Here is a 26,124-nt window from a genome sequence, read left to right as displayed (position 1 = left end):
GCTAACACTACTTAAAGAAGCTCTAAAATTTCAACCTGAAGTTTTTTCAAGTCATGTAGAGCATTGTGCAAAACTCTTGAGTCCCACCTCATTTTAGTGCAGTGATTTATTAAAGTGTAGAAACAAAAGTAAAATACAGAATATAAGGCAAAAACAGTTTTGAACTATTCTAACGAGTTTTGAGGTGAGTACCTTTATTCTTCAGTCTGAAGTTTGTCATCTCTGTGTCTGCAGGATATGTTCTCCAGGCTTCACAGCTCTTCTTTAGATAATTCTTTGTTTTACTCTGTTCTGTCAGGAGGATTCTGTTTTGCTTCAGTAATGCTGAGGTCCTAGTAGGACTATCAGGTGTTCTTTACTGCACTGGCAGTGTGTTTGCGATCATTGTGATGTTGCTGCTGATCAGATGTGTGTATATTGATAATTCATCAGTTTTAATAAAGATCACCTGATGACCTGTACATACTGAAAATGATTTCAATCCATCTCTCCATCAGAAGTTTTCCTCTGATTTTCAGTCCAGTTGTGTCATTTTCATACCTCAGCCTTTCCCTGATGCTTTTTTGTCTTTTTTGTGTGTTTGGAGAAATGGAGGACAAAAACAGTTTACTCAGCTTTTAAGGACAGACTCCACATCATGTATTGTTTTCAGTTTGCTGGTGCAGAAATATTTTGTCAAAGTGTTTGATATTTTAATCTAAACCAGTGTTTCCCAACCTTTTGGAACCAGGGCACATATTTCATATTAATAAAAAAACAATTGCACGGCACACCACCAAACAAAAATGTCACAAAAAGCATATTGATTTTTCCCTGCGCACCAGTTATAGTGGAATTGGTTCGATTTGTCCCCAGTATACTATTTTGCTTTCTTGTGACCACTACTCATGCTATGGGCTTATCTGGGTCAGAATTTTCTCCAGGACCCCCCCCTAAATATTTATCTATTGCTGTTACGCTCTGCGTTGTCTCAATCGCATCATGACTATTATGTAATTTCTTGGTCGCCTTCTGTTTTACTGGCAGTTGGTAACCCATTTAATTAGAGCAGGTAGTTGTACTGCCCTCTAGTGGAAGTGAATGTAGTTGTTCTGCCCATTACTCACGCCGGTCACTTGAGTACTAATCAGGTGGGACCAGATAATGTTCCACAGCATTTGATTAGGCAAACAGTGATCTAAACAAATGAGTCGTCTATTACGTGTAGACACAACGCTGAACCATCCTTCAAGTTTGGAGGCTTTTCATGCTCGAATGAGTAATAGGTCAGTGTTAAGTGTTTTAACACAAACACACTCCTGTGAACACTGTCGAGTACAAGACCTGGAAAAGCCGCCAATGTCCAAAGAACTTTGAAAGACCTTCAGGAAGAAAAATGTAAAGAAACAGGCAGTGGTTCAAGACTTTTGCACCCTACAGTTCCAGTGGTGGATGTTTTTTGTTGGTGCCCTGATTACTACAGACACACCTGGTCCTCGGCAGGCTTCCAAAAGCTGGTCAACCACAAAAAACAGCTTTTACAGACGTTGTATTTAAAGGGGGAGGAGCTAACACAGCCTGTTTACACTGAAGGGCTGCACCACAGCTCAGTGTAACTGTAGTAAGTCCGCCTTAATGACCTGGACCAACTACATACTGTGGGGCTGAACTGAGACGACCTGACATTGAGGCGTTTTTCTGCTAATGTGTATTTCAGTAAATAAATGCAGGAGAATGTACAGAGAGTCTGGAAACAAAAGAAGAGACAGAAACATGCACATTAAGTGTCTTTGTGTACAAAAGCTGTGATGGAAGCGTGAACACGTCAACAGAAAGTTTAACAAACTGCTTCCAAAAAGGCTGTAAAAGCGTTTTACAGTGCAAACCGTCACAGTCTGTCAAACGTCTCTCACTTAAAGCGCTTGTTGATCAGCGTGGATACATTCAGCTGGAGATCTATAAACTACATCAAAAACACTGACACAAAGAAAAAGGTTCAATACGACACGGAGGAAAACACTTTGAGCGACGATGGCTTCATCTGAGAGCAAACCAATCACTGATGACATCTGATCAATAACACCAACAGCTGATCTGACTCCACCCTCAAACCTGAAAACACCAGGTGTTTGTAGTACAGCTTGTATGTAAATCATTAAAACCTTAAAGTTTATTCTCGAAAAACAATTTTTTTCCAATGTCTAAAACTAATTTTAATAATGTAAGATGGTAACATTACATCATTTTATCACAAACTTTGGATCAGAGTTGGATTTTTTTCTCAAGGTACGACTTACTTTAAAAACAGACTCATTTTTCTTTGAAATTTTAGAGTAAAATTGATTTCACTTTTAGGAGGTTACTGAGATTTTTTCCATTCTGGGGGTAAAAGCAGTTTTTTAATGAATTCCCTTAAAAACTAAAATTTTTACTTACGTAGAATCAGTTCAATTTTAACCCCCACCACCCTAACAGTGTTTTTAAAATGAATTCATTTCAGTTTTCTTAAAACATTTTCTCAGCTGTAACTTTTTCCAACATCCAAAAAAACTCATTTTTCACAGGAAACATTAAAAAAGGAGCCGCTGTGAGTCACACATAGTGATTCTGATTCTGGTGTTCTGATGATGCAGGTGAGGAGCAGGTGACGCTTCGAAGCCTCGGCTGGTTGGTGTGTCTAAAACGTCTCACAGGTGAGTTTAAAGAAACAGGAAGTGAAAAGAGGAGATGTTACACACACAGTCAGTGTGTTTAAGGCTTCGGGAGCTTGGAGGGACAAAAACCGGGAGTCACTTTAACATCAACAGCCGGCTGCTTCAGTTTCTTTTGTTCCCTTAAAGTTTTGTCCGGAACTTCAGCAGGTTTTCAAGTCTCGTCCAGTTTCAGCCGCAGGTTTGAAAATAAAGCTGTAAAAAGTAAAAGCTGGTTTTTATAAGCTGCTTTTTTTCTTTCCTTTTTTCTCTTTAGTGAGTCGATGTGAAAAGTCGACGGCAGAGTTTCATCACAAGAAAAACTGATTTCATATAAAGACGAGGACACGAGGACGGGGTCAAATACTGAACCATGGTTCAACAAGTCCTACTGAAATGATCCCACACTGAACATGTCATCATAATTAAAGCTGTATTCAAACTCGTTTTAATTTTAACTTTAGAGTAAACTCAAAGATTTTGGACTTAAGATGTCAGTTTTAGTCAAATATTTAAATACTGAAATCATTTTGTGTAACAATTCATAAACTGCAATTTTACAATAAGTTTTAGTTTTTAAAACTGAATATTTTTAATGAGCTTAATGAAATAATGCAACAGAAAGAAAACTCATGGCACAAATTTGTGAAAAATCTTAAGTTCTAAATGTCTTAAAATTTCCTTCAGTGCTGACGATAAATGCTAGTTTTAAAAACACTTGTCATAAAGTTACCATTAAATGTTATAGACTGTTTGCTTTCAATCATACGTACATACAGTTAAAAGTTTAAAATATTTAGGGAATACTCTGGAGTGTTGGAATAAAATATAAGAGAATTTCTTAATTAGAAATATTCCACGTTAGCGTTTATGACATTGCACCAGTTAAAATAATTCAAGATTTCTCTCAAAATGACTTTTTGTTCATTGAAAATTTTCCGTAAATTCAGTTTTATTCATATAATCACAACACAAGTCGCCTCCAAGCGTTTTACACTGTAAGACAAAAGTACGAAATTGTGAAAAACGCAGATATATAATAACTTACATTTATAGTTTCACATCTTAAACTTATAAAATTCATTATATACAAAGAAATTAACAACGCACAAGATGAGGTTGGGTCTTCAGCATCAGAACTGTATTTATTTTCTGTATTTTTGTTTCATTAGAACTCAGAAAATCCTCCAACATAAAGCGAGTAGTGTTTAAATAAAGAGTTTTAGGTTTTAGTGTCTGAATGAGGACTTGTTTTAATGTTTGCTGATCTTAGTGAATGACTGAGGTTTGAGTCATTTTGAGAGAAATCTTAAGGTGAAAATGTAATTTATTCTTTAGATGAATTTTCTTTTAAAAGGGAAAACTTTCAACATAATGAACAAAAATGATTATTTTCATAATCACTTTTCCTGTAAAATCTTTGATATCTGATACTAAAGTTCAACAACAAATATTAATAAATATGAAATATTTCATCTTTTCTCTACAAAAACAGGAAAAAAAACCTGTGTTGTGAAAATGTGGGTCATGTCTTTGTTGAAAAGAATTATAATTCTTAAAATTATTTTTAAAATTTTTGTCTGTAGTTATAATCCTATAAAATGATTATGACAGAATCCTTAACTGACTGTGTCATGTGACACATATGTCACATGTGGTTTGGTTTAAACTGTGAACTCAGAAATGAAAAATATTCTGATAGTGAAGCTGTAATAGTACAGGGTGGTGTTTTATTCTGAAGTGAAGTGAGCACTTCCTGTATGAGTCAGGTGGATTTGACCCCGCCGTTTCCTCTCACAAAATCACTGTGATCCAGAATTTCACCTGTGGTGGAGTTTAAACAAGAAGTCCACGGCGAGCTGAACAGGAAGTAGGAGGCGGTCTCTAAAAGCTCGACCTTTAGTCAAGGCGTCTGTGAGAAAAGCAGCAAGTATTTACAGACAAAAACATTCTTCGCTCTCATTTCCGGTCAGTTCACGCAGAGGTCATGTGATCCTGACTCCGGGCCCATTTCCGTGGAGATGGCCGCAGGAACCGAAATAGTCGGAGGCACTTCTCGGATGGCTGGTTTGTTCGTCGTCCCTCTGACGCCGTTTCTGCGTCTCCGGTTGAAGCGGCTGTTTGGTTGCGGGTCTCGGTCGGAACACCGGGAGCGCTGCTGTTGTCTCGGCGGCCTGATGCAGGAGGCACTTCGTAGTGATGCTTTGAGTCCCGCTATGCTATGTCATCAGGATTGGCTTCTGCCTCACCTCCAGGATGTCTGAAACACACACACGCACACACACCTCAGACATAAAGTACCCACAATCCATCAGTGATCATCAGCACACATCTGTTGTCACTGACAACACAAAATACTCAACGTCAGTGATCCCCTGCTGGGCAATGAAAGAACTGCAAGAGGTCGCTAATATTTTCTTACTGACGAGTTAACTTAAGTTTTTTATTCTTTAAGATTACAGTTTAATTTTTTTTAAAAAAGCTTTTCATCTTTTAAACTTTTATAACTTAATTTTAAAGGAAAAACTTATTAGGATTCATTCTTAAAATGCCATGTAGGATAAAAGCATTTTAAACTGCTTCAAAATGAGTGTTTAATTGCTTTAAATTGCGTTGTTCTGAATATTAACTGCAGACAGAAACTCTGAGTCTAAATAAAAACCGGATCCTGCAGATTATTCAAAGGCAGGTTTTATCCTGTGTTTAACCCTCAATAGAATCAATATTATGAATTAATGAGACCTAAAATAACTTTAAAATGTCATTCTTTACTTCCTGGAGTTCCCACAGTCTCCCTGCAGAGGGCAGTAGGGGACTGTGGTGCTGTGTGTGTGTGTGTGTGTGTGTGTGAGAGAGAGAGAGCGAGAGAGAGAGAGAGACCTCTGACCTGTGGTGATGCGGTGCAGTGGCAGGGTGACGTAGGTCAGGTGTGAGTACAGCAGGAAAAAATCCTCTGCCCGGTTAAGTTTGAGCCACGAGCCGACCAATGAGCGCCCGGTGCCCGACAGCGAGCGCGAGCGGAGGTTTGTGGTGGTGTGAAGATCTGAACACAAAACATGTTGAAAAAACGTTATTAATAAAACATTTTTTGTAATGCGCTTACATTTTTTTACACAGTAAATTAAAGATTAAATCTCCAGAACGAGACGATAAACCTCCAGTTTAACCCGCTGAGGGTTAAAGTTCAGCTTTAAGTTAAACCAGAACATGTCATGGCGCCAATTTACTCTTACTGTCATTAAATTTTCCAGCTGGGTTTCTTACAGAGGTGCTTTATTTAAAGAATTAAAAATAAATAAATAAATGAATAAAATAATAAATAAATAAATAAATAAATAAAGGATCTTCACTGAATTTGAATTCAGTTGTGCTGCAGGTCATCACCGCTGCAGCTTCAGGAATAACACATCTTCATTCACCTGATTTTTACCTGGCTGTCTCCTGATGTGATGCTCTGATTTTCTGTTATATTTACTGTCACACAGATTTCCACACTGAAGGTGAACAAAGTTTCAAATCTCGAAGCAGAAATGAAAGCAAAAAGCTACAAAGAACATTCGGCATAAGCTGAGGTCACCTACATCGCCTTCAGAACCTTCACAATAAAATTCAATTCCAGGACAAGTTTAGTTTATTGAGCCACAACCACACAGGTTACATTTAATATTTTAGCTTTAGTGATCTGTTGAGAACTCTAGGTTGCTAGTTTGTGACACGTTCATGTTTCTGGATCTTTGATTACTTCAGGGGGAAAAGGAGATTTTGAGCCTGCTGCTGAGAACTGCTGTATATTATAAACGACTGTTTAATGATATTTTATTAATGTTGTGTTATCACAACATTTATTAATCAGCTAACCTGATTAATAAACTGAATTAACTCAGGAAACCTTTATCCACACATGTGAACGTCTCAGGAATGAGGCAGAAGTGCCGGTCTGCTTGGCTTCCTTTACCTTCATCTTCCTCCTCCCTGAAGAACTCCTCGCTGTCGTTGGCAGAATGAGACTTCTTCATCTCAGCGATTCGGTTTCGAGGCATCTTGCGCCTGAGAGACGGCGAGAAGAAGGAGGGGCGGTTCTTCTCCGGGGTCGGAGGCGTGCTGAACGATGTCACCTGAGGAAGGACAGCATGTTAGAGTCCACACAGGAAGTAAGATTTAATCACATGTCACTGAGACCTCGTTATACAGAAGTGAGACGTGGAGGCAGAAGAGATGTTTCACTGGCCGAAATCCCCGGTTTAATTTTAGGGATCGTTAGCAATCTAACCTCAAATTCCCAATGTACTGTAAGTGTAGGGGTGGTGATCAGAGCAGGGACACAAAAGCTCATAAATTATCTAGAATCCAAACATTTTGTCTTGTTGAGAAGTTTCACATTAATAAAGTGAGTCACATACAGAAATCAGAACCATCGACCAAGACATTTAAAAGCCCCACAAGAGCAAATGTTTTTTTTGTTGTTGTTTTTTTAAAATATCAGGAGACCTAATGTCGAACCCTGTGGGACACCTTACTCTGTAACAGCAGATAAATTCTCCCTTTTCAGGGACAACATTGTGAATTATATTTAGTAAAACGTCACAGGAGCAGGAGTCCAAGTTTTTCTCTCTGTGGTCCACAGGTGATCAGTGTTTTAATCTGCTGATTGTGCATCATTGTCCTGCTGGTGATGGTCGGATGATATGCAGCTTGTATTATCAAGACACAAGCCAACCTGGGCTAAAATGAATTAGCAATTAACTGAGTAAATATCCTAAAATTCACACCTGACCAGCAGCAGATTTTTCGGTAATGAGGGGAAAGTTTAGCTGGAAATCAGCTGAAATGTTTTCTTCTACATCTCTGTGTGATATCCTGATTGTCTTTCGGAGAGCTTCCTGTTGGAACATCGAGTAGTTTGGAGTTTATTTGTTGGGAAGAGCTGCTCCACTTAAGCCAAGTAAATTTATTCCTTCAGCTCTCCCATCGCTCCTGTCCTCGTTTCAGTAAACACCGTCACGTCCTTTGGTTTTATGGTTCATGTGAAGTTTTTTTAAATTATTGTTCAGATCAATAATCAAAGAGTGGATTCATGCTGAGCTCTCCTTCCAGCAGACGTCTCTGTGAGAGACACATCCGGCTGTTAAATGATGCACAGTCAGTCCAGCTGCATGTATTATTGATCTTGACCTGATTTCGTCTGAGCAGAGCTTCGTGCTGCTCGCTCAACTCACTTCCTGAGTTTTGGGGTTTTCTGTTCTACTTCTCAAAGATCTCGGACACAGAAGTGAAACCCCACCAGTGGTTGCCTGAGCCGAGCAGGTTTACATCAAAGCTACAGCTCTGTGATGAAGACGAGCTTTAGGTGAAGACCTTCATGTTTCATTTAAGAGGTTAAACTGAAAAATTGAATTAGCTGCTGAGGGATTACAGTCCTCTATTGTAACTGGACAATTCAAACAAAAGCCTTTTAATGCACAGATGTGGAGAGATGTGGGCTGTTGATTCACTTTTCTTTATAATGTAAGCAGGAACAAAGGTCTGGTCTGGTTGATTACAAAAGTGTCCAAGGAACTCCGATAGCAGTAAAACTGACGATTATAAAAGAGGATGGATTGATTTTATGTGGAATGATCCTTTTATCACAACATAAAGCTAAGTGTACCATATCCAGCTCTACTGTAAAGTGGTTTTATAGAGCAAACACAGGCTTCGGTACAAGGTTCAAACTGTTTATCGGCCTCAGGGATGAAAGTGAGATCAGACTTCAGCAGCTCAAAAAACAATTAAACTAAAACTCCACCTGCAGTATTTTTCTGTGGTGGATGATCATACGACCGTCTCTGTGGTAACGAAAAACTCAGATTTCAACCTGATCACAGCTGGTCTCATCCTCTGAAGAAAAACCAGGTCTGCATAGAATCCTTTGCTCGGTTTGGGACATAAAGCAGTCCCCGTCCTCTCCACAGAGTATTACAGTAAAATGTTTACGTTCATTCGTTCAATCACATTTGAGGTCACGAACACAGTTTACTGTGCAAAAAACCCCCAAAAAACCTTCAAATCCGTTGTGGAGACATTCAGTGGAAAAATATGAAAAGTCTCAAGACCGAATATTTAAACTGCATCTTCTCCCTCACCCTCTCGTGCATTGGCGACACCTGGTCCTCCTCGGTGCCGCAGGGGGAGGTGTTGCCGGTCGGCACCCTGCTGACGGCCATCTCGGCGTGACCTTTGCCCTGCGGCCCCTTCATCCTCACAAACTCCATGTTGTTGTACTTGTAGAAGCCGAAAGACATCCGCTGGGCCATCTTAGCAGCAACGCTCACCTGAAACACAACATGCACGTCAAACTGCTGACAGTTGATTGAGCCATCACACCTGAGAGCTTCAGAGTCTTCAGGTGTTCTTAGCCCAAGTGTCAAGACTTCATAAATGTGAGCATGCTCAATGAGGCTACACAAGAACACATTCACACTCCTGTAGCATGTTTCTGCTAGTGTAGCGCATGTGTGCATGTGTGCAGGTGTACACTCTGGTCTCTAACCCGGTTGTCGTAGACCTTCTTGAGCGCCTCGTAGCGGATCGAGCCCTGGAAGATGACGCCCTGGAAGGTGTTGCTCTTGTCGCTCGCCACCAGCTCCACGCACACCATCTCACCCTCACCCACCGTCATGTCACTGAACACCTGCACAAACAGAAGGTCACATGACTTCACCTGCAAATGTCCCGTGTCTTTCTGTGCGGCAGCAGAAACATCGACGTGTGACTGTGGTCAGCAGCGTTTCCCTTGCCTTGGAGGATCATCGGCTTCTGTCCCAGAGTGAACTCTGCTGCTTGTGGCGGTAAAAACGCTGTGCTTGTGCACAAGCTCGTTTTTAAATGGATCGAGAGCTTTTAGCCACGCTTCATCAACTAATCTGCGCACCAACCAGGAGCTGATTTCAGTCACCACCCTCACTCCTCCCCCACCACCCCTCCTCAGTGTGACAGCACTGTGAGCTCAGAGAAGTTTCACCACAGAAGCTCTGCACGAGCTCAAAACATCCTTTTACCTCCTCAAAGTTGTCGATCATGAAGAAGATGTTGGGGTAGCTCATCTTGGACTCCTCCCCTTTGCTGTCCATGGCATGTTTACTCGGAGACGCAAACACTTCCTGTGAGCACAGAAAAGGGAAATAAAATGAGACAAATCACGGGTGGGATGAGAGAAGGTTAGTGGCTTCATCAGCTCGAGCTGCTGCAGAGCGCCTACCTGACATTTCTTCTTGTGGATGTGGATATCTCCTGCGTCTGAGCGTGTGCAGACGGCGCACGTCACCACATAGTCCAGCTGGAAGAGGGTGCAGCATTCAGGTTAGTGAGGACAACAAAAAACAGTTTAAAGATTATTTTTAAAACTTTACTGCTCTGCACCTTCTGAAGGATGAGGTTCAGGTAGACGCTCTCCTCCCAGTCGATGTCGGGGTCGCCAAGGCCCGGAAGCTTCTTGGAGTCCCTCCTGTAGACCTCCACCTCCACCTGAAACACAGCACAGAGCTTCCATCAGCACCAGGTCTGAACACACTTACCATCAGACTCACCTCCTTCAACCTTACTTCCTCCCAGATTTCCTCTCCTACTTCCTCCCTTTCTTTTTCCCCATCCATCCCGCCTATACACCTACTTCCTTCCTTCCTCCCCCGTTTCCTTGCCCACTCTGTGAATCTCTCTGGTCTTGAGGGAAATACAAGTTTTCCACAAGCCAGCCTTCATATCACTCAGAAACCATTTAGAGCGTAGGAGCGGTTGTCATGGTTTCCCTGTGAAGCGCTTGTGTGTGTGTGTGGTTTGTGTGTGGCCTCAGATCCTCCTGCTTTGAGGAACTGAAACTGAAAAAGTGACGCTGATTCAGCAAAAACATGAAGCTCATTTCAGGTCAAATGTCTCTTGTTTTCCATTGTGTGTGTGTGTGTGTGTGTGTGTGTGTGTGTGTGTGTGTGTGTGTGTGTGTGTGTGTGTGTGTGTGTGTGTGTGTGTGTGTGTGTGTGTGTGTGTGTGTGTGTGTGTGTGCGCGCATGCGTGTGTGTGTGTGTGAGATGCAGGAGATTATGATCCTGATTTCACAGGAATGCAAACTTCATTTGCGTTGGTGTGGTGTGGCGACCGTGGCTCAGGGGGTTGGGAAGCGCACCTGTAACCGGAAGGTCGCCGGTTCGATCCCTGGCCTTTCTGTCCTGGTTGTTGTGTCGTTGGGCAAGACACTTTACCCTACCGCCTACTGGTGTTGGCCAGAGGGGCCGATGGCGCGATATGACAGCCTTCTGTCAGTCTGCCCCAGGGCAGCTGTGGCTACAACCGTAGCTTGCCTCCACCAGTGTATGAATGTGAGCGTGAATGAATAATGGCATTGTAAAGCGCTTTGGGTGCCTTGAAAAGCGCTATATAAATCCAATCCATTATTATTCATGAACATTTTCTGACCTGAACGATGAAGCAAACACGTCACAGCAGCGTGACCCGCTTTACGGCAGTTGCCATTTTGATTTCACATCTTAAAACAGGTGCAGCTTCTTCAGTTTGATGTCATGAACCATTTCTGGTCTGGATGTTCAGTCTGACCTCAAGCAAACTCCAAGGGTTAAAGCGATCGAAGCTCCAGGCGTCCATCAGAGAACATGAAACCAATGAAGAAGAACCAAAACCCGCAAATCCTTCAAAGGTCAAATCATACGTCACACACGCTGATGCCAGCTCAAAGAGCACTTTTTGAATGATCAGAAGCAGAGGAGCTGGTGTCTGCTGCAGGCTGTTCACACTCACTCTGATGCTCACAGCTGGTTAAACTTACAAATGCTGGAAAACAGTTCCTGAGCTTAAACAAGTTTTCACCCTGAAAGCTTTACGTGGAGACCCTGAAAACATTACGAATGTGAAGGAGAAAGGTTCCCGGAGCTGTTTCTGCTCTGGGACAGGAAGCACAGACCTGGACACAGCGGGGGATGAAGGACGAACAGAGCCTGAGCTCATAAAATATAATTATAACGAGCAGAGATGAAGAGGAGGACGAGGCTGAGATTTAGGCCATCATGAGAAATCTGCAGGTTTAAATGTTTGATCAGAAAGAAAACAAATAAAATGATAACGAGGTAATCTCAGATTAATTTCAGTTACTGAGACTAAGGCTTCTGTCTCATCAGCTGGTTCCATTGTTTTTCTGATCTGCTCGTCTTCAGGTTCTGTACCTGTGACTGAAGCTGGATTCTTCTGAGGAGACGGAGTGATGGGAAGCTGATGGCTGCTGTCGCTGCCGATCGTCTTGCCGGCTGTTATGGCGTCTGCTGTCTGTATCGTCTGATCTGCTGTTAGTCTGACTGACAGCCACAGACGCTGCAGTAAAAATGAACCACACCGTCCGCCTGCGGGCGAAGCCGCTCTGCTGCAGACTCAGATAAATCTAATCATCAGATCTGTCAAAGGCCAGAGCCACAGAGGAAAGTGTGAGCACCTCAGATAGCAGGAAGTCCTCTGGGGTCTTTTCAGGGTTGATTGTGGGAAAGATGTAACCACTCTGGGTCGGTGCTTTGGATAACCGAGCCAGCGTCTCAGTGGTTAAAGTTTACTTCTCTGATTTTCCTTTTTTCTGTCACATATTCTGCTCCTGTGGTGGACAAACTATCATAACCACATCCAAAACTTTCAATATGTCATTTAATGGGCCAAAAACTCACAGGTCAGGTGCACCGAAGGTAAAAATACAAAAAAACTACAAATAAATAAAGGAGATGCAGGAAAGAGTCTGAAAAACTCTGCATTTTCACAATAAAAGTAGTAGGAGAGCTCAACGCAAGGGAGCAATGGTGGGTCAAAGTGTCCCTCTGAATGATCCTCACATGAACACCAACGTTACACAACCACTGCAGCGGGAACACTTAGGCGGCTCGCAGCGAGCCTGAACATGGTTTACTTTAATGCTGCTCCACATCCAGACCAGCGAGCCATCTATTATTCACCAACAGAGACACAAATGCAGCCTCACATCCATAAAACATCTGTCATGTCTCACCGCCTCATTCACGTTTCTCTGAAACCTTTTATTTTGAAATCCTTGCCCTCAGGCTCTGCTGGTGCTCTGCAAATGTCTGAAACATGTAATCGATGATGAATCTTTACATCAAGTGTCTTGTCACCTTCTTGCCCTCGCTGTTGTCGGCGCTGACGTAAGAGAGCTTCCGGCGGACGTAGAACAGCATGTCGTCCTGTCGCGGCGCCCACTTCTCCATAAAGTACGTGGAAAACATCCAGGTCCAGAAAACGATGCGGTCATCTTTAAAACAGCCTGCAGAGACACAAGAAACACGAGGTCAAAACAACAAGTCAGCACGAGACTTCACTTTAAAGCAGCTTCATGCAGATTTTTAACAGTCTGTGGAACGATTTCTGAGTAAATGACTGGGATGGATTAGACCTGACTGTCTGAGTATGCTCACTGGCGCACACCACATAATCGTCCCGACACCATTAATGACCAAAATTCACTGAATTAACTCCATGTTTTATTCAATATTACCTGAAACTATCGCGACTCATGAGGAAGCGGTTTACGTGTTTTCCCATCAACGTTTATGGGACCAGAATCCTTTTAGCAGTCGTTGCCCCTGGTGCAGAATGCAGATTTAAGACCTAGAAGCTACATCCATCCTTTACTTTTCTTGTTGCTTTGTTCTACACATGTATGGAATGGGCATCTTCCTGTTCTTTCCTTTCACAGTAAAAATACTTGACATATGTGTGACTGCCCAACAAAAACCACTTTGACAGGATTTACGTTCCTTACTGTTGTGGGTGTTCCTGACTTTTAAGAGCTGCAGTGTGTAGTCAAGTACTTTTACATGTACATACACCATTTTTCTCCACTTACGGTCCGAATCCAGCAGTTAGAAAAAAGCCGACAGTTTATTTAATGCACATATTGCTCTCTCATGATATTTGCATAGCATTATCTAATTGGCTAACAGCTGTCACCAATTGTGACATGACTGATGTTTCAAACGTTGAATAACTAAATAAATGAATATGTTTTGGTGCTGTGTGACATCACGGCGTTTAAAACGAAGGAAAGGCGAGACCACAGAAGCCTGAAACATGTCCAGCGATTCCTACCTTACACTTACAGCGTGATCGGCCCCCTCTTGGAATCCACTGGCTGCTTGAGGAAAAAAATATTTGTTCTCTAACTGCTAATAAAATCTGGCCTCAGTTCAAGCTCTTTTATAAATTTTGGTCTTTCAGAGGAACAAAAACAGAAAAAGGGAAGAAACTATTCGGCAATAAGTTCCATTAGCAAAAATACATGCATGAGCATTTTATTTACTCATATCGAGGAACATAACAGACAACCGTGACAGTTTAGTCATTTTTAATCCAACATCAGCACCGATCTTTCTGATCTACGGACGGAATCCAGCAGCTGCTGATGTCAAGCAGCACACAAGTGGTATTTAGGACAGCAGTACTCCTCAGAGGCTTAAACCAACCTGCAGCCACGGGAAACGATCAGATGATTAATTAACCAAACATCCAGGTTCAAGATCTGCACTTCAATAAAAGCTTTAACTACAACTGTGACATCACGAAATCTGAAACTCTTCCACAAAAATCAAATATTAAAATCACCTTTTTCATTCAGACGGGCTTCAAAACCCCGAGCACTGACACTAAACCTGGACTTGAACGTTTCAGAGGCCTTTCCCTGTGAATATGGTGTCAGTGAGTGTTTAATGTCTGAAAGCAGCTCAGATGAAGTGTGCTTTGTTCACACTCTGTCTCTAAAATCTATTATTCCGTTATTCAGCTCCAGCTTTTGTTCAGATCCACAGTTATTTCTTCCTTATGACCAATAAAATCAGCTCATGCATTATTCACAGGCTGCTGGATTACTACACACGCTTTTATTTTGAAGGATCAAACAGGGCCGAGTGTGAGAGGATAAAGACACCAATCGATTTCATACTGACGCTCTGCGTTTCACTCGGTATCGACCCCCTGTCCTCCGTCACCCCGGGTTCCTTGCTACCTTTTTACAGGCCGGAGGCACCTGGCTTGTTGCTTAGCAACAGTTGTCAGGCAGTTGCCAGAGAATGACTCTGCATCAAATTAAACTTCCTGCGAGAGCTTCTCTTGCAGATAAACCTGAAGAACAGCAGTAGAAGGTCAGCAGGTCAGACGGCTGAACCGGAGCCAATTAAGATTCATGCTCGTTAGATTTTTTGCAAATTTTGATTTAATTAAAGAAAACTCGTGAACTTTGATTCCTCACACAGTTTAACATGTTTTAAATTAAACACATCGATGCTGAGCTGTGTGTGTGTGTTTGGATGTTTGTGGGGTTGTTCCTGTCTGTGATTGGATCTTGTTGAGTTGGACTCTTTGTGGACCACCTGCTCTGTGGATAACGAAGCCACTGTGACACCACGCCACATTTAGAAGCCTCAGCGTTTGCATTTTAGCTGCTAACGTTTTGTGTTTTGGTGTCAGAAATAACTTCTGACACCGGAAGCACAGAAAAGAAGATCAGACACCAACTAGGGAGGATCAGAAAGACAAACTCAACATTTTTCCCCTATGTTGCCGGTTTATCAGAAAAACTCAAGAGTCTTCTTCAAGCACAACATCCCAGCGTACTTCAGACCCAGCCACACACTCAGACAAAAACTGGTTCATCCCAAAGACAGAACTCCTAAAAACAAACTTAGCAACGTCGTGTATGCTGTACAGTGTAGCGAGGAATGTTCAGACCTCTACATTGGAGAGACCAAACAGCCACTTCATAAACGCATAACACAACATAGAAGAGCCACCTCAATGGGACAAGACTCGGCTGTCCATCTGCATCTAAAGGACAAAGGTCACTCTTTTGAGGATGCCAATGTTCACATTTTGGACAGAGAGGACAGATGGTTTGAAAGATGAGTAAAAGAAGTCATCTATGTCCCCTGTGAACGACCATCTTTGAACAGAGGCAGTGGCTTATGATACAAACTATCTGCCATCTATAATCCAGTTTTGAGATCCTTTCCCAGACACCTTAACGCCCACTCACATCCTGGGCCATTTGACCTCAGTAAATCACATGATAGGGTGGGGCCAGGTTTCACCCGAAACCTTGGCTAATTGTGACCCACACCCGTTTTCACACCTTGGCTCGTGTGATTAGGTAGAGGATCAACAGGGGGTTCATGACCTTCTTGGGGGAGACTCTCAAAGGGCTTAAATCTGGGACTCTCCACCATTTGACCCTAGAACTGAAGAAGCTTCTCGGATGAGAGGTGAAACTTAAAGAAGTCCAGACACTTTTCTTTCCAAGCTCCTTAGACTACGATGACCTGGATGACTGAGAACCTTCACAGACATGTCAGAAGTGATCATCCACATCATCAACATCTATAGACATAGGCACGTGCTAATTAAATAAAATCCATATAAAATCCTGGAATTTCACCAAAAGTGGTGCTCAGACTGCATGGACGGTCTGCTAGTACAGTAACTTCACAGCAGCCATATTATTGGTCAGATGTCGTCATTAAAAATGCTCCAAAAGGCTCCAACAGCACAAACACGGTCCAGAGGGCCAGTTCAGTGACTCCAGTTAGCTGAGGTGAAGCCTAGCAGACAGCTAGCAGCTACAGCCACCTGTGTCACCATCCAACCTGTCAGTGAAAGAGGCCACGCCCCTAATCATGCAAACTTTAAGCCCTAATACAAGTTATATTTGTCTCTGACTCCTGATATTACAGTCTCAGATAAACTATTACAATCATCCTCTTTTCTAATATATAACACTTTGTCATCTGCATATAGTGACAGTTTTCTTACTATTCCTCTCTTTTACTTCCTCTTTACTCCTTGGCAAAAGTTGTTGTGAAGCGGGAACTTCTCTCTAGAGACCAAAACAGTTTGTGCATCAGGGTGTAAACATTTTTATTTCTGCTGTAAAAGTTTTAACACGGCTGTCCGCAGTTATATTTTAGCCTGTTTAATGTTTAATTACCTTCTGCTATAAATATATAGGTCTATTTTACCTCCCGTCTGTTTAAAAAGTCCCCCTCTCTAAAGATCAGATCAGACTTTAAGATTTTATTCTGTTTCTAGATTTTATAAGTAGCCTTTTATTTTCTTTTGCTGTATATCTAATTAAAATTAAAATCTAATTACAAATACTCTAAGATCAGTACAAAGTTAAAGGAGACACAGCGTGACGAGGAGTCACCAAACCACATGATGTGGGTATAAAGCCCTTCCATGATGGTGTATTGGCATTTCATTAAATTTCACAGATATTAAATGAATTAGTTTAACTCGATGTCGGTCCAGGAGGATAAACTTCGTTTGCTTTGATTTGTTCAGGCTTTAATTTAATTTGAGATGAAGTTGAAACCAAAGTAATTGTACAAACACTTCTTATGGGTCCAATTTAAAGGAGAAAAAATTAATTTAGAGTGACTGAGAGGACGAGTCTGAATAAACCTGCAAATAAGGGAAAACAATGAATACTTATCACTGGTTCAGGTAGGTAAATACAATTAAAAAAATGATACTTCTCATAAATAAACATCTCATAAAGAAGTGACATTAATGCAGAAGTAATTAAGGGTGCAAACCTCAGAAGAATTAACAGAACAAAAGCTTCTCTGATGGCAAGCATCTCGGGGTGTTTATGGTCTCGTTGTCTAGCCTCTCCGAATTACTCATGTGTAACTCTGCGTTCCTATAAAAAGACTAAGACTTCCTCTGTGGTGTTACTACCCGATGTCAGCAATCATTATTCAGAGTTTACAGCTGAAACTGAAGTGTGTGAATTAATGTCCAGGCTGCTGCATGAAGCTGTTCACATATCACACAAGTCAACACCTCTGAGCTAAGGCGGCAGCCAGGCAGAGCCGCTGGCTGTAGAAAGGAAGTGACCTCTGGCCTTCATCCAGTCATGCTTGGCATGAGGGATGTTTTCCCCAGACAGGGGGTGAGTCAGTGAACACGACCTGCTGGCAACCCGAGCAGAAGAAGCTCCAAAGAGCAACAGGAAGCACTGAAGCAGCCAAAAGAAATCCTTAACTCAGGCTTCAATATCAGGTAAATACAGGTAGAGTAATGACCCAGTAACTTTAAAGCACGCCTCACAGCCAGCATAGTTTATTAAACCTCACTGTCTCATAGTTGACCACCACTCCTTTAATTTCTGGTACTTTAAAACGGCAGCTCTGCAGGAAGGACAAACCACATTCTTCCAGGATTTTGATGATGGTGCAGCTTCAACTGTTGCCACACTTTGTGTTGTTGGCTGTTGTTTTAATCACATGTGAACACCAAACAGCCCAGATTTTCCATTTAGGATCCATGCTCACCTATCATGCACAGGTGTAGCTGTTTACCAATATCCTTAAATATCCTCAGAGTATTCTCTGTGAAACTCTGGAGCCCAGACGACTGTGTTTGGGATAACTCTAGAAATCCTAAGGTTCCTGAAACAAAACAAAAAAAAAAATCATCTGAAAGACCAAACCCTGAGCCACTGAAAACCTGAACAGAGACCAATAAAGGCTCCATACAACCTCGTAGTGACTCCAACAATACCTAAACTATATTAAGGGCCTCCTACAAGAGAAACTGAACCACATATAGACCTAAAGCAAGCACCTACATTTTCTCTAGAACTCCTAAAGCTACCCATTGAATCGCATTTATAATCAGAGCCAAAGGATTCATCAAACCTCCCCAATGGCAACTCAAACCTTCTTTTTTGCCGCTGGAACCAACAAAAGTTTGACTACAATTGTCTTGAAATCCTACTAAAACCTCCTAAAGGAAGGCAGGCTAAGTATATACGAGATCATCCCAGTTATGGTCAGATGCAGAAGACTGAACTATTGGTTCAGATCAGGAATGATGATGGCCACTAAATGTTTTAGAAGACCAATGCTGCGACACCACATAACATGCCACTAGCATGTTTCAGTTTCTCCTGATGACAACGTAAACCACCTAAAAGACGTCTAAGACCTCTATTACCACTCCAACCACCCAAAGAATAGCCAAACTTACCCAGAGAGCCCCCCAGCTCTCTTCAAATCCCACTAAAAAAGTTGTTTTCTTTTTCCTTGGTGTGATAATTGTTTGTCCAAAAAAAGGTTTCTCCTGTAAATGAGATATTGTGTCTCGATGGGAATACCTGTATAAATCAAGGTTAAATTAAAAAATAAAAAATATTAAAAAAAATAACGAAAGAAAACCAGCGCTGCCTCACATCATCCTGACTGAAAACCAGCATGTTCAAACGTTTTGGGGTCTTCAACAACTTCTCATGACATATGTCGATGACCCTGCAGAGTCTCATGTGAACCACTTCTGCTGACATGATCATGAAAATCACTAGCTACCATACGTCATACCAAACAGTCAGCATGATCGATCAGATCAAGTCTTTCATGAAAAGATTTTCTGACTCTATAACCACTGAACCAGACACTGTGACCATGTCTGAGTGTGGCATAACCCCACCTGCAGATCCCTGAAATCACAGCTTCACACTGCAACGAAGGTGAAGATGATGATGTCATGAACCAGAGAACAGTAGAAATCAGCCCGTGAAGGCTCACTGTAATGTATAAATTACATTCAAGTTTATAGGAAATGCATTCTGATGTGAGTCGAGGATGAGCCAGCCTTGATTTGCTGAACGGTGTCATTTAGTTTAAACTCACCCAGGTGTCTTGTTATAATGTCACCTGGGCTTCACAGTGTTGTTTAAAGGTGTTGAAGGCTCACAGCTGACTGAAGCAGAGTACAGTTCTGCAGGAGCCTCTGGGACGCTGATAAAAGTCCGGCTCTATTTATAGCTGCATATGCCATTTTAAAAATACATCAACTGTGTTATGAAGCCCGGCGCACTATCACTCATCATCTGAGGAAAGTGAGCTGAATCACCCCAAATCTCTCTGCAGCAGTGGGTAGAAATATCATGAGCCGTGGTAGGCCTGCTGCATTTTTCATGACAGTTATATAATCCTGTGTGATGCGCCTTCGAAGCTCCAGTGACCTGGATGAAAGGATGAACAAAGTGCACGCACCAGCGCCGAATGAACCAGCGAGACTCTCAGATACGCCTGAGCCGCAGAGGCCAAACGTCTGAAAGTGCTTCGTAATTAAGCTCCAATGAACTTAAAGAAAAATGCAAATACTCACACCTACAACCTCTGACTGGCCAGCGCTCATTCTGCTCTGATACGATCTGCATGTCACAGATGTTGTACAGCAGCTGAGCATCAGTATGATGACCACAAAGCTGACTTTGACGTGATGAAGCCAACACAGCTAACCTTAGCTTCCTCTCCAACATTGGAGGCAAACCCAAAGCTGGGAGGAAATATTTGGAATATTAAATTAAAAGGTTACACAGAGTGTGCTTTAAATATAATCAAAATGTTCTTTCTGAGCGCACCAAAACATCCCTACTGAGCGCACTGAGGGTCACTAAAGTCACGGTGGTAAGGAACCTTTCCAGTGTCACACTTGTGTTTGCAGACACACTGAGTGAAACTCTTCCACACCAGCTACACGAGACCACAGCAATCTTCTACCGATCAAAGCAACCACAGGGAGGTTTGTGGTGCTGTCACCCTCGCTGAAATCAGCCAGTAACCTCCAGCAACCACTCACCAATGATCTGGGAAATACAGAGTTTTAAAGCAAGGCTCACGAATAAATACAGGATTATTTTTAAACTGTGAATCATGCAAAGCTACTCTGAAAATGTTCCAAACAGGTCTGATTTTACTTTTTGTTAAACAAATTACAAAAACCTTTGTCTAGAAGTTCAAAGTTTACAAGCCAATCGGCTAAATAAACGCAGCACTAAGATGTTTGCATTCGCTTATTAAAGGAAACAGACGGTAGCAACTGGTCTCTGTACATTAAACCTTTACAGTCTGGCTCCATCAGTGCAGTTCACTCCACAGACAGACTGTACACAGATGGGAGGCCCCCTGCTGTGACGTCCTGTGGTCACACACATGCAAACACATATGTGCACGTAGACACAGACGGGAGCACTTCAACCACCTCTGCCCGGACTCATTAAATATTTAGCAGGATTTGTAATAATTTGTCAGCAGAGAGCGAGTCACGGTCAGATCGGCGGTAACTCTACACCACAGTTCCTGAAGAGCAGATCTCAGACGATCGATGGACGCTCTGTCCGTTAACGTCAGCGTGAAAGCTGCGCTGATGTCAGAGTATTTACAGCAGGAGGTAATTAAAGCTAAATCATTCATGTTCATCTCTCTGCCTCGCCTGGCTGCCGCTTCACTGCCTCAGCGAGTATTTATAGTTCAGACCGTAAATTCTCAAATAAGAGCTGGTATTCAAATTATATGAGCCGGCACCAACCGATAAAAACCACCGAGGCGGTTTAATCGCCCTCCATGTTTTTCTATTTTTTAATCAAACTTTCACCAGCTGCATTTATTCAGGTGTGGATGCAGAATAATAGTCACACCCAAAGAGCAGTCAGAGTTCTGAGCGTGCTAATTAACCCAGCAGAGGTGCTGCCGGAGATGACATCATGTCACGTGTCACCACACACAGACCTCACCTGTGTGGACTGCCCAGATGGCGCTTTGCCCAAAGAGCTATGCTAGCTGCAATGGATTTATGCTCTTATTTTGAAAGTTCAGCCGCTATACTCAGCTCGCCTTTCCCCTTCCTCTCCTGTGTTTTCATTCAGCTGACTCTCCAGAGAGCCTCTCCGCCCACGGTCTGATAGTGATGGCGGTGCTTCAGCGGCGAGCTGGAGGACGTTTCCCCAACATGGAGGAGGGACACGCTGCAGAGGCAGCTGGTTTTCATTTCCTGTGAAGAGCTTGGTAAGTGAAATATCTGAAGCATATTTGAGGCCTCCTGTTCAGCTCATGGTTTATCATAAAAGCTAAAATAAAATAAAATAAATTCTTACTGTGTAAAGAACAAAAACAGAACTGTAAGAACAGCCCTTTTTTTTCTCAGACGGCCGAAGGCTTTTAATGTGAAAAACCTCAGTTTCCTTACTGAGTCAGCTGTCGTGATTGTCAGCTGTGTGTGAGCTTATATTCTCACCATGCTTGTTTTTAGCGACATCACCAGGTTTTTGCATCTCAGACTGATCCGAGTTATTCTGTGATCAGAGCAAAGACCTGAGTCACTGTCGGATCAGACCTGAGTCACCACCAGCCGCCTGCAGAGGAGCATCCAAGGACACGACAGAGTCTGCATGAAGAAACAGGAGCACCTCCAGCCCCGCTGGTAAACAGTCTTTACCGTTAAATAATGCCCTGTGTGACACCACAGGTGTGTGTGTGTCTGTGTGTGATACCGCAGGTGTCACACAAACGCTGTGATGTATCCACAGACTGCTCTTCTCTACGATATTTAAGTTATCGATCGATTAGTCTGGAAACCTGCTCTTGTTCAGAAAAAAATAGATCTGTGTCACTGTAAACTAATCCTCCTCCTCTCAATCCAGACTATTAAAAAATTAGCTCATTTGAAATAATAAGTGTTTGTGGCCTTAAATATAAAACTAGCACAGATTGACTTTCTGTCCTTGAGTTCAGCTAATAAACGATCCACTGTATTATTAAACCATCGTTATAATGAAGTTGAAGCCACAGCCTTGAGGAACGCTTAGAGTCAAACTGCATCAACTGGTTTCATTATTATTTAAGTTGAGGATGTTTCATGTGATCAACACTCGAAGACCCAGTGTTTAGTTTACGATACTGTGCAAAAGTCTTGAGCCAAAACTCATTGTATTTTGCTTTTAAGGAGTCAAGAGTTTCTATGAATTTTTAAAGTGCTCTTAAACAGCAGTACAAGTTCCTCTTTGGAGACTGGCTGCTTTTTCCACTTCATTTCAGTCCAGTCCTCGTACCAGAGCATTTCCACAGGATCGTGTTTGTTAATCCTCTGAACTCTGACGTGTGAATCATTCAAACATAAAAAGGCTCCAAATTCAAAGATGAACCAGTGCTGTATCTGCACATGACGGCCACCTGAGCAACGAATCATCATGTCTTTTATTACCAGATGGTCCCTGAAACACTTCATTTCTTTAGTTCTGTTAAAGAAATGAGAATGTGCCAAAGATAAAACAGTTTAACATAAAATACGATTTTTGTACTAACAAGGTGATTTCCAAAGAGCTGAAAACCTAGATTATCTCAGCGTGCTGTGTCCTAAAAAAATAGAAAAAGAATTTTTTTTTTCTAAAGAAGGAAAAGTGGACAAGTGAAGGACAAAAGAAGAAGAGTGAGGCCTAAAAACCATCTACAGCAGATGATCAGAATCTGAAAAGACCTGTAATGACAGGAGGAAATAATGTGGTCAGACCACAGATCAGCTTTCAAGCTCATCAGATTTGTACAAACTCTGATTTTTATTTAGTTTACTACAGTGGAGAAGAAAGAAAGAAATGAGGCCTGGCTCAAGACTTTTGCACAGACTGTATGATGACATGAAGCAGAGGCAGCACTGCAGTGTCTGACATTTGCTCTGCTCCTGGTGATGACAGTGAAGCTGTGATGAAGTCATGTGCTGTGAACAGAGCTTCATTGATTTATCCATCAGAACAAATGAGCGGCAGAAACAAGCGGAGCGGCGCTCCGACGATGTTGGCGGCAAACGCAGGCCGGAGCAAAGATCAACTTTCATTTTTATTTTCAACGAGGCTCATGAAGAGGACCCGGGCGACAAGGCAGTCACGAGGACTCGACACAGAGTCCTCGCAAAAAACAGAAACAGAGATGGAGGATCCACGGCAGCTGATGTCATTATAGGGGACATTCAGGTCCTCCTCAGAAAACAGATTTCTGACCTTTGTGGAGCTCAGAGTTTAGAAAATTAACCATAAATGTCATTATCTCAATGTAGAAGTTATTATTTTTACTGATCAAAGCTGCGTTGAGATCATTATTTTATAATCACTCCAACATTTTGGGGGCTTTTACTCTGCTGTAAAGTTGGACGTTTGCTCACTGCTGGAAACTCTGGTGGACACTAGAGGACCTGCAATTTCATTTTTAACATTGACAGTTATTTACTGTATTTTTAAAACCTCACTGTGCGCTATGGCTCTAAGCCCTAACCCTCTTTGAACCGCATGTACATTTTAAGACTTTTTTCAGTTAACTAAAAAACCTTTTTACACCTGTCTTTAGTTTTTAGTTTAAAGAAAAGTCCACCAGTGCTTAAACATGGAAACATTTGCTGGGTTAGAAAGCGAGGAGAGCACTGTGTTTGGGTCTTCACGGGATCCCAACACCAGAGTGCAGCCCCGGGGGCCTTCAGCAGATGCATCCGGCCCTGCTCCAAAGTAAACCAGACCCACAGATAAATGAGAGCCAGCCTGAAACACGTCAGAGGGCTCATCCCTGCTCACGGGAGTTCAGGTGCTGCCTGTGTGGATACGTAGCCCGCAGACACTCACCGATGCCGCTGATCTCCTGTCGGCTGTTCAGGCGGCTCCTCTCGTCCGCGATGGCCTTCAGCATCTGCTGCAGGGATCCGTCCAGCTCCCCGTTCTCCTCCTCCGCGGGCCCGACAGCCTTACACAAACCGGGGAAGGACGCCATCTCCGAGCTGGGATCATGACAGTCCGAGCTAACAGCTTCCGACGGCACCGGCTCACGGCTAACGGACAAGAATACGCCCCCGGCTTTGCCCCTGATTTACCCCGGAACGACTCTCTCTTCGCGGCGCAAAGGAGCCGCCGGAGGTCGGGACCGGCGAGCTTTGCTAAGGTGCCCGAATAATCACAGACAGGTCGGACTGCTGAGGGAGACTCCGGTCCTCCTGTTGTTCAGATCAGCTGGAAACACCCCTCACACTTCCTGTAACAACACGAGGCTCTTAAAGGGACAGGGCACCGCGACGGCGGGCACGCGCAGGTCGAGCGTGAGAGCGCTGTGGTGTTACAGAAAAATACGTACCCGAAGAATTCAGTGACCTTGCAGGACCTGTCCGCCTGAACAAAAATACACAAACTTTAGACAAAATAAACAATAATAAAATAAAACAAACTGTTAAACAAAAGCTTAAATAAACAATAGAAAAAGTGGACAAATTTAAAACAAAACAAAATGTAAAACAAAAATAAACATGAATCAGAATCAGAGACTTTGTTAATTCGAGAGGGAAATTGAGGTGTCATAGCAAAAAATATACAACAAACATCAAGCACTTCTATAAAATTAGTGTAGAAAAAAGAGATACTGATGGAGAAATATTAAGAGAAATAGAGAAATATAGAGCTATAGGTATAAATATAAATATAGAGATAAATAAAAAAAAATGTAAATAAATATAAAAGGATGTATTCGTGAAAATATATGTCGTGGTGTACAAAAGTGACAGGGTGCATTGAGGTGTGATTAATTTTGTTCCAAATGACCGACAAATGTAAAAGGAAAAAGTTAAAATATAAAACACAAGCTTTTAAAATATTAAATCAGATCCAAGAAAAAAATATTTCAATAAAGAAAACAAGAAACATTTAAGATACAAAGTCGAAATCAAGACATGAAGTAATTAAAAATATATTTTTGAAAAATTAAGAATAGAAGTTTATTAAGTATAAATTTTGATAAGAACTAAGAACTAGCAGATGAATTTTAAATTACAACAGAAAATACCAGTTATGACATAGATAATATTTTTATTAAACTGTGAGCTGAAAAATCGAAAATATATGAGAAATAAAATAATTAAATGAAGACTGCATAAATTGTTTGTGAAGGTTCTCAGTCATCCAGGTCATCGTAGTCAAAGGAGTTTGCAAAGAAAAGCGTCTGGACTTCTTTAAGTTGCTTGAAGACGTTTCACCTCTCATTTGAAGAAGCTTCTCGGATGAGAGGTGAAACGTCTTCAAGCAACTTAAAGAAGTCCAGACGCTTTTCTTTGCAAACTCCTTTGACTGCATAAATTAGTTTTCTTTTAATTTAAACATTTATATAAGTTTATTGAATCTAAACTTCAAAACTAAATTAAATGAGAAGGGGGGGGGGGATCCCTTTTTCCTCCTGCAGGATGTCGCTGGTCTACCATCCTCCGGGGCTCAGCGGCTACTAAATCAAACACACTCTTGTTACTGTTGTTTGTAATGGGAAGACAGTCCCCGCCCTGCTGGCCGGCGAAGAGAAAGGAGAGCAGTTCGAGTGTAAAATACTGAAAATCTGCGTCTCTGTGAATCATCATAAATCTTCTAGTCATATTTCAGCTTCAGTTCACTAACCGCTGCAGGCACGCCCTCTGAAGCGTTTAAACTCGGATTCAAGCCTGAGAAATGAACCTTTGAATTTCACTGAAAGCGCGATCAGGTCCCAGTTTGTGACGGTCACGGAATTCTGCAAAACATCAGCGTCGTCCCGCGGCAAACCCCGCACACAGAGACCAGACCTCAGCGCCGGAC

General features: G+C 42.1%; 1 protein-coding gene and 1 long non-coding RNA gene across 4 annotated transcripts; one reads left to right on the top strand and one right to left on the bottom strand.

The window, feature by feature from the left end:
- Positions 1–1,583: 1,583 nt before the first annotated feature.
- kiaa0930 lies at positions 1,584–24,693 on the bottom strand. Of its 2 annotated transcripts, XR_269976.4 has the most exons (11): positions 24,145–24,693; positions 12,821–12,969; positions 10,068–10,172; positions 9,907–9,984; positions 9,707–9,808; positions 9,199–9,339; positions 8,792–8,980; positions 6,625–6,784; positions 5,557–5,712; positions 4,494–4,929; positions 1,584–2,885 (listed from the first exon to the last, which is right to left on the bottom strand). XR_269976.4 is itself a non-coding variant. In XM_005475744.4 (10 exons), exons 1-10 carry the CDS (start codon positions 24,287–24,289, stop codon positions 4,889–4,891), a joined length of 1,266 nt encoding a protein of 421 aa, XP_005475801.1. In that variant the 5' UTR covers positions 24,290–24,693; the 3' UTR covers positions 1,584–4,888. The 2 variants fall into 2 exon arrangements, 1 of the variants encoding a protein (XP_005475801.1); XM_005475744.4 differs by having other exon boundaries at positions 1,584–4,929.
- LOC102079832 (uncharacterized) lies at positions 10,081–22,747 on the top strand. 2 transcript variants are annotated; one of them, XR_003214431.1, is made up of 3 exons: positions 10,081–10,206; positions 21,409–21,547; positions 21,792–22,747. It is a non-coding gene; the product is annotated as an uncharacterized LOC102079832 (long non-coding RNA). The 2 variants fall into 2 exon arrangements; XR_269973.4 differs by lacking the exon at positions 10,081–10,206 and adding an exon at positions 20,615–20,933.
- Positions 24,694–26,124: the final 1,431 nt, after the last annotated feature.

The sequence above is a fragment of the Oreochromis niloticus genome, linkage group LG17 (genome assembly GCF_001858045.2).
Source record: "Oreochromis niloticus isolate F11D_XX linkage group LG17, O_niloticus_UMD_NMBU, whole genome shotgun sequence".
NCBI lineage: Eukaryota > Metazoa > Chordata > Actinopteri > Cichliformes > Cichlidae > Oreochromis > Oreochromis niloticus.
Note: the sequence above shows the minus strand (reverse complement) of the source record. Positions and strands in the feature narration are given on the sequence as shown.

Bases quoted from the DNA above. Each gene is read 5' to 3' on its own strand.
- kiaa0930 (XM_005475744.4), bottom strand. From the start codon at position 24,289: ATGGCGTCCTTCCCCGGTTTGTGTAAGGCTGTCGGGCCCGCGGAGGAG. The intron at 12,970-24,144 runs GTGAGTGTCTGC...GTGTCTCTGCAG, and splicing joins ACAGGAGATCAGCGGCATCG to GCTGTTTTAAAGATGACCGC. The intron at 8,981-9,198 runs GTTAGAGACCAG...GTTGTGTTTCAG, and splicing joins AGAAGGTCTACGACAACCGG to GTGAGCGTTGCTGCTAAGAT.